This window comes from Abramis brama (genome assembly GCF_963993115.1).
Source record: "Abramis brama genome assembly, chromosome: 12".
NCBI lineage: Eukaryota > Metazoa > Chordata > Actinopteri > Cypriniformes > Leuciscidae > Abramis > Abramis brama.
In genome coordinates this window covers 13,869,876-13,888,427 of record NC_139974.1, presented here as the reverse complement: position 1 = coordinate 13,888,427, position 18,552 = coordinate 13,869,876, and the positions used below count along the sequence as shown (strand labels likewise).

Genomic DNA, 18,552 nt, shown 5'->3' with positions numbered 1-18,552 from the left:
ACCTTTTTAATATAACCTGCTATAACCCCCCCAAAAATCATACTAAACAGTAGGCTAATATTTACCTTCATATGACTCTACTGGAACGTTTTAGAGAATGTAAATATCCAATGCCAAGATGTTAGGGGTATTAAACACCCGCTGAATCATTTTTAAACCGGTTCTTTAAAACAAACTGTTCGAAAGAACCGATTCTCTGAAATGAGTTGGACTTCGCTTCAGCAGCCGCGCATGCGCACACGGCTGGCTCATTTGCCTTGGTTTCAACGGCTCCACATCTGGAAATGTTGCGAGGAGAGAATCCCTCTCTTCATCTGCCGTTGAGCTTGAGACGTGGTGCCTGCGTCACTCCATGCAGGGGCGGGGCTTCTCGGAGGTGTTTCCCGGCTTTATATAGATACAGAGACCTTTCCATCGCAAAGCAGTGCGTCACCAGAACCCCTGGAAACTAACATGCAAATCCAGAATAGAAAAAATAACGAGTTAGAGAAACTGAATTAAAATAAGATTAATAATTTCTTTGCGTTGTTATTGCATGCGCTTTTAAAGTGCTGTCTATCAAATCATTTGAGCTTTCAAATAACTAACAGTTCTTTCGTGACTGGAATACACCTTTATTGAGGTAGAAGTGAACATTTTTATCACAGATATCTGGAGTCATCATTATACTGGGACATAACACGCTGATCGGACACTGTTGTGCGTTTTGGGAAAAAGTGCGTTGAACTTGGTGTGAGTTCACTCTTGACTTCGCAAGCATGAAATCGGCAGAGGAAGGTAACGTATAAGAAGATTAAATGCACGTACTTACACTGTCGTATTTCACTCGAACGTGTTTCTGTATCATTATTAGGTCGATGATATAAGCCTTATATTATCGAACCGTCATAATAATGGATGCACGTTTGCTTATGAGTTTACCTGTAGTGACTGAAAGAAAATCTACGACTGCTATCGTCCACTCTCCATTATCTGTTACTAAGGGAGACTGGGGAGTGTTGTAACACAGTTGGTTTCAACGTCTCTAACGCAATGTCGTATTATGCCATGGCTCTCCAACTTAGACATAACGTTCCCATATCTGTCTGCTACAAATGAAAGTAATTTAGAAATCTACAGCATGTTCCTAAGCTGTGTAAATGAATGTCAAATACAAAGACTGCTGTTGTAAACAACCTCACTAAAGAGGTGAGTTGTACTGTAACAGTAGGTGGGGTAGGTAACACTGATTTTTTTTTACTAGTTATAATTATTATAGCATATCTTATCACTACCCCAAATTATATTTATAGCAAATAAAATACAAAAACAAGTACAGAAATAGGATAACAATTCTAAACCTATATTGTCTGTGCAATCTTTGTGTGTCCATTAGGACTTTGGAAAGTTGTTACAACCCTCCCCATGTATGATTTGATGATGTATTTCATCCCAGTAGCTCATTTCTGAATGGTTATTGGTGGTTACAGCTCAACCTGTGATCAGTTTGGTGAAATTGAAGTTATTTCTTATTCAGTCAATGGACTGAATGAGTTTTCCTTAGTTTAAGAGACTGCAGAAGGGAGTGGTGGGCCGGACGAAGATGAATAAGCAGGGACGTTATTTAGATTGTGGGTTTTTGCATCCCTCTCTTTGCAGCAAATGTGCATTTCGCAAGATAACTTAGATTATAGTTCATAATGACAGCTCTACTAAAACAAAACCAGTTAGCATATTTTTGCCTGAAAAACAATAGTAACTTAAACCAGCTTTAAGATGGTTTCCTGGTCCTAACTGGTTTAAGATGGTCTCGAAGGTTGTTTTGGTCTACAAGCTGGTCTTCAAACCTGACCTGCTGAAAAGTGCCTAAAAACACTTTAAATCCAGCCAACAGACCATTGTAACAAGGCTGGGAGACTAGAAAACCTGCTTAAGCTTATTTAAGGTGTTTTATTTCAGCAGGGTTACTAATGTACTTTTAGTATTCAGTAATTTAGTACTTTTATTTATTTTTAAGCTATCTGAATCACATGGTGTATACTTACGGCTTGCTTACAAAAATCTAATATGTAGTTGTTAACTTGATTCAAAAACGATACATACATTAGGGATACATTAGCATGCTATCAGTATCCAGGGTGCTTTGTTGCGCTGTGGTCACATTTTCAAGTATCCGTGTTTTTAATCGTCCTCTAAAGTAGCGAGAAATCGTTGCAAATTTTATTGCAAGCAGAGCCAGTAGTGACTGTGCGCCAGTTTGGGCTAACTTACATTACATATATTTCCTCCAGGTTGGACTGACTGACTACAGTGGCTCACTCAACTCAACTGCACTTTTTTTTTTTTTTTTTTTTCACTGAGTACACACAAATAAAAATATGTACATTCAAAAAATTCTGTTATCAGTAAAAATATGTCTTAATGGGTTAGATGTACCAACTTAAAAAACTTGAATAGGCCAGATTACTACTGCTTTTTAAAATGTTTAAAATGTTTTTCGATAAGCTAAAAGAGTTCTAAAATTGGTAAGTGATTCATCTTGTACTCTCCAGAAAGCACTAAGCATTCGATTTTTTTTCTTTCTAGTCAAGACATCTTCTGTTAGTCATGTTGCACTTCAAATGTTGTGTTGTTCTCTAATCTCAATATATACATTGCATTGAAGCAAATGTTTGCCCCCGTTTTTCGACAAAGATTGCTTATGGGTATTGGTTTTCCGTCTGGTTTTGTCCTCTGGAAGATATTTTTAACACTTTGTTATTTTTGGCCTGGTATTTGTGTATCACTCACCTTGCTTCCTCTGCAGAGGTTGTGGCTTTTAACCACTAACGTTTTTTTTGACTCACAGCTATTACTAATAAAGAGTAGAGTGTCTTTTTATAATGCCACCATTTTATATGAATCAAATGGCAGTTCATAAAAAATAAAAAGCTATTTATTAGAGGTGGATGATTGTAAAAGCAGCAGTCTCCTTAAAATATTCACACAGCAACTGAAATGTTCTGCACCTATGCTCTTTTATCTCTGTTTTAGCTTATTTTTTGTTGCAGTACCTCATGAAATTCTGATTGCACCTTACAGATGCCTACGGTTACAGCCAAAACACCAGCATTTCACTTCCTCTGAGCAACCCCTGCCCATCTTCCCAGTACCACAATCTCCAGACCAGCCCTTCATTGTCAATATCCATTAGTCAGCCATCCTCATTCTCCCCTCAAGATGACATGAGCTCGGTGGGCTACTTCCAAACATCCGGCCCCCGGTCCAATGGAGCTCCCACATTGGAGAGTCCACGCATTGAGATAACGGCTTACGGGCAGTTCCCCGAGGATGAAGTAGAGGAGAACAGCGTTCCCGTGGCCAAGCGAGTCAATTCCATAGTGACATTAACATTGCCAAGTATCGACGGTTATCGTGATCCCACCTGTCTCAGCCCGGCAAGCAGCGTGTCTTCTCGTAGCTGCCATTCAGATGCATCGTCATACGAATCGGGCTTCTCGTACAACTACGACAACTCGCCGCAGAACTCGCCCTGGCAGTCTCCATGCGTCTCCCCAAAAGGTTCCTCATCGCTGCAGTCCTGCACCCTCGGGGCTTCTCCGCGCCATTCACCATCCGGTTCTCCCCGTGCCAGTATCACAGACGACAACTGGATTGGCACCAGAGGCTCTCGACCAAATTCTCCATGTGGCGGTAAACGGAAGTACAGCTTTAATGGCGTCCACTCGCAGAAGTACCATCCGTACTCGCCGAATCAATCCCCGGGGCCATCGCCACAAACTTCACCCCGTCTCAGTGTGACTGAGGACACCTGGCTCGCCAACACCAATCAGTACACCAACTCTGCCATTGTCGCCGCCATTAATGCCCTCACCACAGATGGATTAACAGATATTGGGGAGGGGATCCCTTTGAAGTCCCGCAAGACCAGTCTGGAGCACAGTGCCTCGATGAACCTGAAAGTAGAACCAGGTGGAGAGGAGACAGGATCCCTGGAGCTTTGCCAGGATGACTTCTCAGCACGCCTGCCCTTCAAAAAAGAGACCTACTGTAGTGGCTTCTTGGATGTACCCCAACACCCATACTGGTCCAAGCCGAAGCCTTACATCAGGTTGGTTGCATATAAAAATTCTTTCATATTCATAGACAAGTAGTTTGCTCTTTTGTCTGTGCTAACCAAAGTTCTCTCTCTCTTTTCGCCTTATTATTGGACTCTCTCACTCTTATTCTCCAAGTCCATCGTTGCCTGCTCTTGATTGGCAGTTGCCTTCCAGTTCAGGGCCGTATAGCCTACAGATTGATGTCCAACCCAAGTCCCATCACCGTGCTCATTATGAGACTGAAGGCAGCAGAGGGGCCGTGAAAGCACTAGCGGGAGGGCATCCAGTGGTTCAGGTATAACTTCATAATCTCTCAAATGCATAGTTCACTCTGTCATTATTTACTCACCCTCATGTTGTTCCAAACCTGCACAACTTATATTCTTCTGTGGAATCATGTTTCAATTGGTTTTAGGATGATGCAGGAACTGATTAGTTAGATTAAAATCAAAGTCTTCTAAGTTGATCTCTGCATGAAAAAAAACCAGTGTTTTTTATATATGTTATATACAATAGATTTGAAAATAAAATAAAATAAAAACAGAATAATAAAAGGTTTTTAGGGTAAGATTTGTTTACACTTTTGAAAGAAGTCTCTTATGCTCACCATGGCTGCATGTATTTATTTATTTAAAAATACAGTAAAAACAGTAATACTGTGAAATAATATTGCAATTTAAAATAACGGTTTTCTATTTGAATATATTTTAAAATGTAATTTATTGCTGTAATGGAAAAGCTGAATTTCCAGCCATTACTCCAGGCTTCAGTGCCACACGATTCTTTAGAAATCATTTTAATATGCTGATTTGATGCTCAAGAAATATTTATTATTATTATCAATGTTGTAAACAGTAGTGCTGCTTAATATGTTTGTGGAAACCAATAATTTTTTCAGGATTCTTTGATTAATAGAATGTTCAAAAGAACAGCATTTATTTAAAATGGTAAGATTTCTGTTTCTGTTTATTCAATTAATACAATCTTACTGTCCCCAAACTTTAGAATAGTAGTGTGTGTGTATATGTATGCACTTTAAAACTAAAGCTGCCATTCATTGTGGAATCTGTCCGTGAATGGTCTTATTTTTAACTATTTATTTATAGTCAACATCCTGCAACATCCTCTCCATGTGCTATGGTATATACGGTATATTTTCACTCCCTCATTGTTTTTGTTTTTGTTCATGCAAGGGAACTTCCTTTTATTTGTTTTCTCTAAAGTCATAGTGACACACTGTGATTTAAACCCTTATATTGTTTGTTACGCTGACAGTTCAGGAAGTGTGAGTTGAGGTCTTCTGATATTTCACAAGACTGCAGTGTCTTGGTGTCAGTCCGTTCTGCTCATCTGTGAGTCACACACCTCATTTGCGCTCGTAGCTGAATCATGGGTATTCACTGCTCCAGTTGGTTGCAGATGCTCCCTAATGGATAACAGAATACCTAAAGACAGGAGTCGTGGTTTTATCTGAAAAACATCAGTGTGGTTGGACGTGACTCTTGGGGTATGTGAACCACAGTCTCCACGACCACTTAATTTACTAAAATTGCAGTTAAAGGTGAACTCAACATTTCAGAATACATCTGTGGCTGCTGGGTACTTCAATTCAAAATAACGAGGTGCTAATGATTGTGAACACGTGGCTCAGTGCGACTCCCGTCTGAAAAAACAAGGTCCTCTCACCCTCGCGTTTTTTTCAGATCCATTGCCGTTTCCGGCCTTGTGCACAGACTGCCTTTTGTTTAGCTAAAGTTCCTCGTACTGCACTGACATCATGTGCAACAGCATCTTGTGGAGGCGTCAAGTCTTCGCTGCTTACAGTTCTGGCAGGCAAGTGAAGGGGAGTGTTCGACGGAGCCTCAAACAAGCTTGTCCCATTCTGTAAACCATCAGATTAGAGAGCACTCTCAGCTGCACATGTTCTTCTTTTATTGTACACCTCCCTTCATGCTCTGTCACCACCGTTGTCCTCTTCCGAGGATCTCAGTCAGTGTGCAAGTTCTTTTGTGACCTTAAGGGGAGTTGAAGTACTGTAATCAGAGTATTTCAATTGAAAGTTCTTCTCATAAAAATCAAATTGACATGTGGCCACAGTTTCTCTAACATTCTTGTTTTATGTAAATCTTTAATGGTGAGTGGAAGTGATATATACTTTTAAGACTGGAGAGGTTCAAGCCTTAACTGGAGGGTCAGGCTTCCCAACCCCCATTCATTTTGGCCCTGATCTCAACAAATTAATCATATTTTCAGAATTTTAAGCACCTACTTGTATGTGTTGCCTACTGTGTGAGTCACTATATCCTCATATTTAGTCTTAGAGCTCCCCTCTTCCCTCCTTCTTTCTCTCCACTTGGGGTTTGGTGGTTTTTGATGGTCAGGATTTTTGGACCCAGGCTGCTAGAGCCCCATCTCTCTTTTTCTCTCTCCCCCCTGCTCGGGTTCCTGGTGGTTTCTTTCAGATTTTTTGTATCCTGGATGCAGTTTGACCACATGTGCCGTCGGATTGACGGTAGACGTGAGTGTGTAGCCTCTGAAGTAAGCCTGCCGCACCACAGCTATGTGCTTCCACGTCTGCGCTTTAGTCTCTCGGGAAGTTAACTTCTCTAAGAACAGCTCTGTCAACAAAAATCACCGCTGTAACTGGAAGAAGTGACGAAATCCCTAAATATAGGTTGCTTTGTAAGGGCAGTGCTTCCACATTTCTAATATTCAGACTGGTTTTTATCTCGTATGCCTACTGTGATGATCTTTATTACTTTTTTGTTGAGTACTATTAGTAGATTCTCTATCTGTCTTTTTATGGCTTATTTTTCATTGTAATGAGTCTCATTCACTAATAATTGCGTACTCAAGTGTTTTTACTTAAGTGCGCAAAAAGACATACATATGATCTTACCTTCAATATTACCCTTAATTATAAACTATTTTTAGATAGACCCTGACTACACATGATTGGCTCCATAAATATAGCAATGCTTATGCATACAGTACAGAGATGAGCCAAAACATTATGACCACCTGCCTAATATGCTGTTGCGTGCTGCTAAGACCCGCCGAGACATGGACTCTACAAGACCCCTAAAGGTGTCCTGTGGTATCTGATGTTAGCAGCAGATCCTTCAAGTCCTGTAGGTTGCGAGGTGGACCCGCCGTGGATTGAACTTTTTGGTCCAGCACATCCCACAGATGCCCAATTGGATTGAGATCTGGTGAATTTGGAGGACAAGGCAACACCTTGAACTATTCATCATGTTCCTCAAACCATTCCTGAACAATGTGTGCAGTGTGGCAGGGTGCATTATCCCGCTGGAAGAGGCCACTTCTACCAGAGAACACCATTGCCAAGGGTGTACCTGGTCTGCAACAATGCTCAACGTTCATGGCTGGACCCAGGGTTTCCCAGCAGAACATTGCCCAGAGCATCATACTCTCTCCACTGGCTTGTTGTTGTCCCACAGTGCCTCCTGGTGCCATCACTTCCCCAGGTAAACGGCGCACAGGTTCCCCTGCTCCAGGATCCAGTTCTGACTCTTGTGTGCCCATTATAGGCGCTTTCGATGGTGGACTGGGGTCATCATATGCGCTCTGATTGGTCTTAGGCTACACAGGCACATACACTACACAGATGCACTGTGTGTTGTGACATACAGTATTCGTCCCATAACCATTATTACAATTTTGTGTGACTTGTGCCACAGTAGACCTTCCGTTGGCTCGGACCTGATGGGATGGCCTTCATTGTCCTTGTGCATCAATGAGCCTTGGGCGCCCAACACCTCGTCACTGGTTTATGGTTTGTCCCTCCTCAGACGACTGTTGGTAAAATCTTACCACTGCTGCCATTTCAGAGATAGTCTGACCCAGTCGCCTTGCCCTAACAGTTTGGCCCTTGTCAAAGTTGCTCAGATCTTTATTCCTGCCCCTTATTACGCAAACTGATTGTTTGCTTACCATTATTGGGATTTATGAACATTTATTTTTTATGTAATCATAAAATATATTCAATATATATTGGCTGCATATAATTCTGTTATGGTTAATGTAGTTAAATTAATATATAACACTTTCATTTTTGCCCTTTAGGATCCTTATAATTTATACTACTTTTATATTTTATCTTCGAATTATCTTAATTTTGTGAGATTTTGTTTTTAGAAGATTTGTGTAAATATAGCCACAGAAGTCTGCAAATTCTTTTTTTTTTTCTTCTTTTTTTTACTTAATTTTTTGTGTGGATGTGGGTTTTAGTTGGTTCTAAATTTGACCTTCAATTTAGAAAAAAATGTGTCAACTTATATGTATGAATTAGGTTTTCACTGTTTTAATGTGCCAAATACAGGCATATGCACTGTTAGTGAATGAGTTCAATGAGAAGAACAGTTGGTCTTGCTCAATATCACATGAGACATAACCTTTTCCAGTAAGAATTTGCTCACTGGATGTGGCCAGTAACTCTTCAACGGAGCCGGTGTTGTAGATCCACTTTTTTTCCTCAAACTGTTTCCCGCAGATGTGCCACGGAGGTTGAGAGCTTGAGTGGGTGAGAACTGACCCACAGCACTTGGAGGTGTGGACATACGGCTCTGAACTCCGTGCCATGGGCGGATAGAGTTTTGGCATTCCTCTAGTGGGTGATAATGTACTGAAGTGAGGGGAGGGTTCTGGGAGTGGGATCTCTCTGGCCTCTGTATTTCTGGCCTGTGCACTCCCTTCTGCCTGAATAAACACAAATGCCAGGCTCAAACATATCTACTTAAATAAATATACAGACTGGTCCAGACTTTCACCACAGATGCTGACCACCCTCTTTGAGGATCTCCATACATCAGCAGCTTAGACCCAATGTGCTTGAGCTTTAAATATAAATCTTCAAATTTAAAATCTTACTTCATATTTATGTCCATTTTCTTTTTTCTTTTTTTTGTGGTTTTCCTTGTAGAAGTTTTTTCAGCTTCTAAAATCAGTCTCTCTTAGTATACAATATATTTGCTAAACAATATACTCTGCCATTCAAAATTTTTATTTCTATAAGATTTTTTTATGTTTTTCAAATAAATCAAAGAAATCTCTTATCCTCAAAGAAACCTCTTATGGCTGCTATTATTTAATCAAAAATACAGTACAAACAGTAAATCTGTGAAATATTATTGTGTAATATTATTACAATTTCAAGTGATTGTTTCTATTTTAATATATTTTAAATTAGTCTTCAGTGTCACATGATCCTTCAGATATCATTCTAATATGCTGATTTGGTGTTGAAGAAACATTTCATATTATTATCAATGTTAAAATGTTATAATCAATGTTGTGCTGCTGGATGTTTTTTGTGGAAACCTTTTTTTCAGGATTCTTCGATGAATTAAGTTTAGAATAAAAGTATTGATCTGAAATAGAAACCTTTAACTTTATAAGTGTCTTTACTGTCGCTTTTTATCAATTTAATGAACTCCTGTTGAATAAAAGTATTAATTGCTTAAAAATCTTACAAATCCGTTTTTTGGTCTAATGAGATTTTAATGTGGGCGAGGCTACCTGCCACAATGCCAAATACATAAAAATAAAGTGACAAAATGTAGCATTACATATTAATTAGAGCATGGAAGTGATTAATGTCCTAACCAGAAAAAAAAAAGGCAATTAAAAGTTTTTTTTTTTGTTTTGTTTGTTTTTTTACAGCAGGTTATTTTGTGTATTATTCTGTGTCTATTTACGCAGGGTCATGCTGGGTAGCCACGCCCACTTTGAAATCTCATTTGTCTAAAATCCCACTTTACATCAAACATAAAATATCTTCTGGGATTGATTCTGCAACCTAATTGTGTCATGTCATACATCAGTGTGTTCACATTGAACTAGAAACTGCTTTGAGCTAGAAATGGGTTACACCACTAAATTCATATTTGTATCTTTCAGCTTCACGGCTACATGGAGAGTGAGCCTTTGACCCTACAGCTGTTCATTGGGACGGCAGACGACCGTCTTCTCCGGCCTCACGCCTTCTACCAGGTCCACCGTATAACCGGGAAGACCGTGTCCACACCAAGCCACGAGGTCATGCAGTCCAACACCAAAGTTCTTGAGATTCCTCTCCTGCCCGAGAGCAACATGAGGGCCATGTGAGTGTATATCTCAGAAAGATGCTAAGAAAAAGAAAAAAACACAGAAAAGCCCGGTGAGGGAAATGTTTGTACCACATAATTCTGTATCTCCACATGCATCCTGTGCATATTTCCTGCAATAAACAACACTGAAAAAACCCTCCGTTTTACCGCCAATTCCCCTGTTGTGAAGGCAGTTGCTTAGCAGAAGTGTGTTTTTGTGCGCGCACGCTTTCGACAGAGTCCCAGCGCTGTGGGTTTCCCTTGTATGAGCTCCAGGGCTCGTGTTACAGGAGGCCTCTGGTCGCGTGGTGCCTGTAATGGCGCGCTGGGGTCTGTTCTGCAAGCCAGGCGGTAGCGGTCTTACTAGCTCAGCATTTTCTCTTCACTCTATAATGGATGTAACACTTAACTTATACAAAAAAAAAACCACACACCCCTCTGGATCCTGTTTCAGAGCTTTCTGAGTAGCGTTCCCTCTTTGCCACGTTTCTGTAGTAAAGCCAAAAAATGGTTATGCCCCATGTTTCAGTGCCGTTTAAACAATTTTTAAAAGAAAATTATATTTTGTGCCTTGTATATAGAGTTCGGTTTGGACGCATGGAAACTCAACACGGGCTTCACACTTTTTAAAGCATTTTTTTTTTTGAGAAAGGAATGCCGAATGTTATTCAACAAAAAATCAGGATGACAACTAGAACACAGTGTCCTCGTCCTCACCACGTAAACATGGGAATGGTAATATCTGATGTTCTAGTATATGTACTGTGTTGACAGATCACTCATACTCTGTGATTGTTTCTCCAGTTTTTCAGACTTTTTGTTTTTGTCAAAAAGTAAACTTTAACATTATTACACACAGATGAATCTTAAATAAAGGGCTCTACATGTTTCTTCAATGAGATTCAAAACTTGAAAAGGCTTTAAAGCAAGTATTTACACACTTTGGCTTTCTGGTCTAGTTGGAGGATTTGTACGTTTAATGGAGAAAGTAAACTTTTCATGTATTTTTAACAACATCTCTGCCATGTCAGGAGCAGAAATTGGAAGGGACGAGAGAGAGAGAGAGAGAGAGAGAGAGGGCGGGCATGTATTTATGCAGTGCAGAATAAGAGCCAGGCATAATTTTGGCAGAAGTGGTAATAAAAAAAATTCAGGCAATAAATTAAACGTTTACTCTGTTCCGAAAAATGTTTATTAAACAACTGTCTAACAATATTAACCACACATTTTTGTACTTCTGAAAGGATTTGTTGAGTCTATTCCTCAAACATTAACGTTCTTACTGTGCCACAGAATCGACTGCGCTGGAATTCTCAAGCTGCGTAACTCAGACATCGAGCTCCGGAAGGGCGAGACAGACATCGGACGGAAGAACACGCGTGTGAGGATGGTGTTCCGTGTCCACATCAACCAACCTAATGGCAGGATGGTGTCCTTACAGGTGGCATCTAACCCCATTGAGTGCTGTGAGTCATGCCACTAAATCTCACTAAATCTTTTTTTTGTGCATTTTTCTTGCTAGCACTATCCTCTACTGACAAGAATGCTGTAATTAGATGGATTGAATCAATAAATCAAAGACAGATTTTACTCATTATATAAATTAGCCCCCCCCCCCCCCCCCCCCCGATCAATTGCTATGAGGTAAATAAGAAATATCACTAGAAAATGAGCTCAGCTCATAAAATGTGATTGATTTCTGGATTATTCCCAAGTTAATGGCAGAACATGTATGAAAGACATATAAATCATATGGAAGAGGCCTGTCAGATGTACAATTTCTGAATGATCACAGTGTCCACAAAAATATTAAGTAGCACAATGGTTTTCAACACTGATAATAAGAAATGTTTCTTGACCAAATCAACATATTCTATCAAGGAAACAGAGCATCCTATTTCTGATGATTGGAGTAATTGCTGCTAAAATTTCAGTTTTGCCATCACAAGAATAAATTACATTTTCACAATATTATAGTTTTTATGTGTTTTTGATCAAATTAATGCAACCTTGTTGAGCACGAGATATTTATAGTTATACTGAGATTTAGCTCTTTACCCTACCGTTGTGGAAAGTATAGCTGTATATATGTAGAATTTTGAATGGTTTTGCACATTTACATCTCTTTCCTCACTTTCTTTCTGTCTCTTTGTCCTTCTTGCAGCCCAGCGCTCGGCACAGGAGCTGCCCCTCGTGGATAAACAGAGCATGGAAAGCTGTGCCGCCTCAGGGGGGGAACAGATGCTTCTCAGCGGGCACAACTTCCAACCCGACTCCAAGGTGGTGTTTGTGGAGAGAGCACAAGGTAGGGAAAACACTTGGAGGGGGGTGTGTGTGTGTGTGTATGTGTGTGAGTGAGTGAGCAATTGGAATTGTTTTGAAGTGGCCTCACTGTTGGGAGGTTTCTGTAGATAAAGCTGTTGGGACTGGCTGAATCCCAATTCACATACTTCCCATATGTACAAGGAAATACGTAAGGTGCTGACGATGGTAAATAACATAGTTTTGAGTATGATGTAAACCTGTAAATGAGCATTGGTTTATAATTAGGCCCACAAGGAATCTCTGCATCATTTGCAAAGTATATCTCCCACCCCTTGCATGTTATTGAAAAATGTTTGCTTATTGATTATGCTTTTAGTTACCAATGCATGTCTAGTACACTTAATTCCATTTAACACATCACATTTTACCATATATAAATTCATTTAGCAGATTTCCCCCCGAAAAACAAAAACAGATTCTGTATGGGCCTGGTCTATTACTATTAAGATATTATGTTTCGATCCATTGCACACCAATCCTCTTGCATAGTGCAAGGGGATCTGGACAATATTAGGCCAAAAAGCATGTGTGGGTGTCATATGGCCACATTTGGCATGCTGTTTTCAACGCACCATGATTCGGGATGGATACTAATCTTGCATACTGTATAGGACGGACAGTAAGCAAACTGTGTGGAATGAGGGACTGCTTAACTACATTTAAAGTTAGTTAAGTATCTATCTATCTATCTAATATATAAATACATATAAATGAGTGACTATTAGAATACAGAGGGGTTCAGAATCACTCTACAACTATAACACATTTCAGCAGCTTCATTTCATTTTCAGTTCCCCTCTTCACAGGTAAAACAATGAGGCCATTTCCTTCAGCTTTGTGTTACGGATCGCCAAATATCCAGAGTGTTTTCCAAAACCTGTTTTCCATTGTTTGGATGAACACTTAATCCCCTCCCATAATTATCCCATTGGTTTAGCCAATATTGTGATGCACTGCTCAAACAAACACATTTCAATTATTTTGATCAATTAAATCAGTTCCAGTCCATAGTCCAGTGGAAGTAAAAGGATTCAATATGAATATCTGCCTCCCCGTGCTTGATGCGGTAGTTTATCTCTCTGTTATAGTCATGGGGGTCAATGTTTACTCATAAGAGCTTTTATCCTGTGACGGGCCCCTAGAAGCTGTCCAGTATATGTGGAAAAGTCCTTGTCCTTAAACTACTGTCAGCAGTAGTAGTAGTAGTTAGTTGTCGTTCAGTAGTGTGTATGTATGTGGTTGCTTTCTCCAGATAGAAAAACCCTCCTACCACTCTCTCTATCCCTCCTTCTTCCCCGTCAAAATATCACTCCCTATGCCAGAGTGCCACATGTGGAGCACATTAATGCGCTGTATTTTTAACCCAACAGATTTACATTTCCAGAACTTTCCATTGCCTGTGCTGCCCAGGAATGGAGCCCAAATAGAGAGAGTGTGCAGTCTGTCCCTTGTGTCTGGGCGTTTGTTTTGATTTTTTTGTCTGTCTTTATTCAGATCTCTCTCTCTCTCTTTTTCCATATGGAAAATAGAAGCAGTAGCCCTTGACTGTTGATACCTGAGATTTACAAACAGTCATTTCCTTGATGAGTGTGTCAAAAATAAAATAAAAAATGGAAGAAAAAAAAAGAGAGGAGGTGCAGACAAGGGCAAGGCCGAGCAATGTAAACACTCTGGATATTTGGCGATCCGTAACACAAAGCTGAAGGAAATGGCCTCATTGTTTTACCTGTGAAGAGGGGAACTGAAATGAAATGAAACTGCTGAAATGTGTTGTAGCTGTAGAATGATATTGAACCTCTCTGTATTCTAATAGCCACTAATTTATATGTATTTATTCTTATATAATTTTATATAATAGATGGATGGATGGATGGATGGATGGATAAAGGTTGTTGTGGATTTACTAATGAATGAACATTTGTTTAAGTTGCAGCATCAATGACATGCTGTCAAACCCAGAGACATTTTTGGTTTGTGCACATATTTGCGTAGGTGTTTGTGTAAAGGAGAGAGTGAGATAGGGGGGGCATGTGTGTGCTTGCCGACAGAAGGGTGTGTGCTCTTGTTTTTGAGAAGGGTTTCCCCGTGTCTGGCATCTGCTGAGGATTCTTGGGCACTCCTCACATGGAAACACCCCTGAGCCAGCCCACCATTGGCATCAAGAGCCAACAATCAATCTCTCTCTCTCTCTCTCTCTCTCTCTCTCTCTCTCTCTCTCTCTCTCTCTCTCTCTCTCTCTCTCTCTCTCTCTCTCTCTCTCTCTCTCTCTCTCTCTCTCTCTCTCTCTCTCTCTCTCTCTCTCTCTCTCTCTCTCTCTCTTTCTCTCTCTTTCTCTGTCCAGTTTTCTAAAGACAAATCTTTTCCACTATCATTTTTCATGAGCTCGGTCACATGCTCCTGACTCATTGCCTTATAATGTATTCCCCTGTATTTGCATTTACCATCATCTATAAAACTTTGGCTTCTTTAAAACTGGGGAACATTCAGTTTTTAGGAAGGGAAAGAGGTGTTTCAGCCTCTGTTTAAATTTTTAAATAGGATTTCTTCATTGGTTAAAAGATATTAGATTAGAGTTGTTGTATCATCATTTTTAAAGGAATAGTTCACCCATAAAATTCTGTTATTATTTACTCACCCTCATATTTTTCCAAACCTGTACCTCTTTCTTACATTTCTGGAGAAAATATCCATATAATGCAATTGCATGAGGATCCGAAATGAAATATAAGCCATTGGAATGGTCCAACTTGTGTAATATATTTAAAGTCTTTTGAAGCCATACAATAGCAATTGTGTGAGGAACGGAACAAAATATAGAATAGTGGCCAAGATATACTAAAACGATTTACATGTTCCATGGAAGAAAGAAAGTCATACTGGTTTGGAACGACATTAGGGTGAATAAATGATGACAGAATTTGAATTTTAGGGTGGACAGTTCCTAGTTTTAGACTAATATTTTTGTTGATCAACATCATAACTGTCAATGAAAAGGTGTTGAAATTAATCTGCGTACTGTAGCGCTGTGCAGTCTGTCCCTGTGGGTTCAATCTCGAAGGAAAGGGTTGTTTTTGTTATGAGTAAAGAGGGGGCTCCTACAATATGACTCACACACAGGGAATCCCTCTGTCTCTCTCCCTCTTTCTGACCATTGCTTCCTCTCAGCTGCAACGTGACTTCATAGACTCTTTTCCCATCTGTGCTTGGAGCGTCTTTTAAATGGAAAGTCATAGACAGTATAATTAATATGCAAAAGGAGAGGAAAAATAGTGAGGCTGAGAGAAAGAAAGAAGTTTAGTTTTTTTTTTTTTTTTAAACTGATTGGTAATACACTATTGAAGAAGTATAAGAATAGAGTAGATATTTAGGATTTATTTTGATTAATGCAGTTTGAAGAGAGATTTTAAGGAAAGCTATGGGGTTTCCAGGATGTTCTGCTTTAACTGCTTGGCAGTTGCTAGATTGCTTGCATGGAGTTATGGGTGATTGCAAGGGCATTGCTGAAACTGTAGACAGACAGATAGACAGGTAGATGGATGATGAATGGGTAGATAGATTAGATAGATAGATTGATGGATGGGTAGGTAGGTAAATTAGATTAGATTTGTTTCTAAGGCGTTGCTAGGTAGCTGCTAAAGTGTTCCAAGTGCTTGGCACTTGCTAAATGGTTCTAGCTGGCTGCCAGGGCATGATAAATAAATCAAACCAGTAAAAAATAAAAGGTCATAGAATAGAATAGAATAGAATAGAATAGAATAGAATAGAATAGTATTTCATAATTAATGAAGTCTTTAATGCAGTAGCTGCTCAGCTCCTTATCTCTCGTCATTAATACTTAAGTGCATAAGTGTACTGCAAGACTCTTTGTATAAATGTGTCTGCTGAAATGATCTGGGCACCATCCACATCAGAGTCATCCGTGATTAATACTGTATGTGTATGTTACTAATTTGAGTTCACTGTCTAGTCTAGACATAATCACAAGAGAAGTCTTCATTTTGGCACACGCTGATGACTAAAGATAAGACATCTCCTTTTCTTTCTCTGTAGACGTAGACAGAGAGGAAGAGGGAGAGAGAAGAATTGCTCAACTTTAACGTTCTTCAAGTTGGCATCCTCAGATACATATCAGGTTAATAGTGTTGGAGAGCTCACGTTGTCAGTGGTGGGGCGGCTTGTTGACTTTGTATGCAAATTCGTAACAACAGAACTTAACGATGTTTTTGTTATCTTTATTTGACACTGGCCAGGGATGTGATCTATGGTGGTTCCTTTGCAAATCTAAATTTTTCCATTGACTGGAAAAGGGCTATGTGTTTGTGTATGTGTGCTTGGCCCTGATGTGTTACAGTTAATATGTGTGTGGGTGTGTTACGGAACAGTGGGGATTCCTAACAGAAGGGAAAATAGAGGGCAAAAAAAGAGAGAAAGAAAGAGGCAGACACAAAGAAACTCCCTCATGAGAGAGGAGCGTTTTCACATCTGGACTCACTGGACTTCACTGCCTGCTCAGCTGCAAAACCACTTAAAATTCTTTTTCCCCTCTTTCTTTGTGCATTGGTGTGTGAGTGCATATGATAATGTCTTCAGAGGTTGCATGGCCAATGCTTTGACCTGGAGCTTATTATTCTTACCAATTAGATTAAGTTATCCAGGTATAGACATGTATAGGTATAGTATGTGTGTGTGAGTCAGTCTTCATTAGAACAGTTATTTGAAGTAGATCAGTCTGCACTCATGGGTGGTTCCAGACAGCTCAGGTGAATATTGTTCTCAGCTTTTGTCCATAGAAACCTTCTATACCAAATACTTGGTGCTTAATCAAACAGGCAGATGGTAGTTTATTCACATTTTAAATGCATCACCCAATTTTGTGTTGCACAAGTAAGCTAATTTGAATTATTGGTCAAGACTCAAGAGTTGGTTCCCAGTAACTCCAGATTTCCACTAAAACGGTCACAAATGCGAGTAAATAATTAAAATTTGCCACAGTCTTTTAAAATCCACTTTGAATCTTTGTTTGTGTCCATCTGTTTTATCAGATATCTTGTGCGGTGCACGTAACCGTCTGAGAAGTGACGTACTGTAATCTGGTGACTGACACCATTGGTCATGTCTCTTGGTGCAGTGTGAATTAGCCTTAACTCACTCATGAGTTAGTGGTTTGATTCAGCTTGACTATGTCAGTGAATCATTCACAGCTCACTGAACCTTGAGTCACTTTTACTGCAAGAATCAGTGATTTTGAATGAAACTGTTGAAGCAACGATTCAGTGACTTATTCATTAAGCCAGCCATTTGCCATTTATGGCCTAACAATGTAATTTGTAGAAAAGATACTCTGATAATTAACTCAACTAACTGTTGTTTTTAACTAATCTTTTCACTCAAAGGGGCTTTTCAACCTGCGCTTTTTTTTTTCTGCGCTTAACTCCGGGTTATCGTTGTTCTAAACCCCCACTTTTAACCCTGGGCACAGGAACATTTCACGCTTGTAATTTAGAAGCGGGGTTAGCACCGCTTTTTACCTGCGGTTATGAAACCCTGCTCCAGGGCAGGGTTAGCACCGTTCTTGCGGTGTTAACCACGCGTTGTAGTGCCAAACTCATACAGTGTTAAAACGATGTGATGTTAGAATGTTACAAATAGATGCTTAGCCACGGACAACCAATAGTGTGCCTCATATTCACGTTCTTTGGACAGTCACGGAAACACTGCGCGTTGTATAAACAGTAGCTTCAGCGGTGGAAAAATGTCAAACGGTTTTTGAAAACGTGAAAAGTCCATTCAGTGTAAACTTGATAGTACAGTCGGCCTTTGTGTAAACCTATTTGGTGCAGCGTTCGTCCAATCAGTGACATTGTTACCACAAATAGGCAAATAAGGAGGGTTTAACCCTGAGTATAGGAATATACTGTGAGAAACAACAGCTTATGAATACCCAGGATTAATTGTTAACATTGATTAAATTATGAGCATTGTGAAACGTGAATCAAGGTAACCCTGGAATTTGTTTCCCCGGGTTTACAATGAGCTAAAAG

The 18,552-nt window shown here is 39.7% G+C and overlaps 1 protein-coding gene across 2 annotated transcripts in view; it reads left to right on the top strand.

Annotated features, from left to right (window-relative positions):
• The first annotated feature begins 418 nt into the window (after nt 1-418).
• nfatc1 (nuclear factor of activated T cells 1) overlaps nt 419-18,552 on the top strand; it is a 40,730-nt gene continuing 22,596 nt past the window's right edge. For both annotated transcript variants that reach the window (XM_084130831.1, XM_084130830.1), the window contains exons 1-6: nt 419-777; nt 3,061-4,090; nt 4,215-4,374; nt 9,999-10,201; nt 11,480-11,652; nt 12,351-12,491. In XM_084130831.1, the coding sequence (XP_083986957.1) occupies nt 759-777; nt 3,061-4,090; nt 4,215-4,374; nt 9,999-10,201; nt 11,480-11,652; nt 12,351-12,491 (1,726 nt within the window). In that variant the 5' untranslated portion in view covers nt 419-758. The remainder of the gene's footprint in view (nt 778-3,060; nt 4,091-4,214; nt 4,375-9,998; nt 10,202-11,479; nt 11,653-12,350; nt 12,492-18,552) is intronic.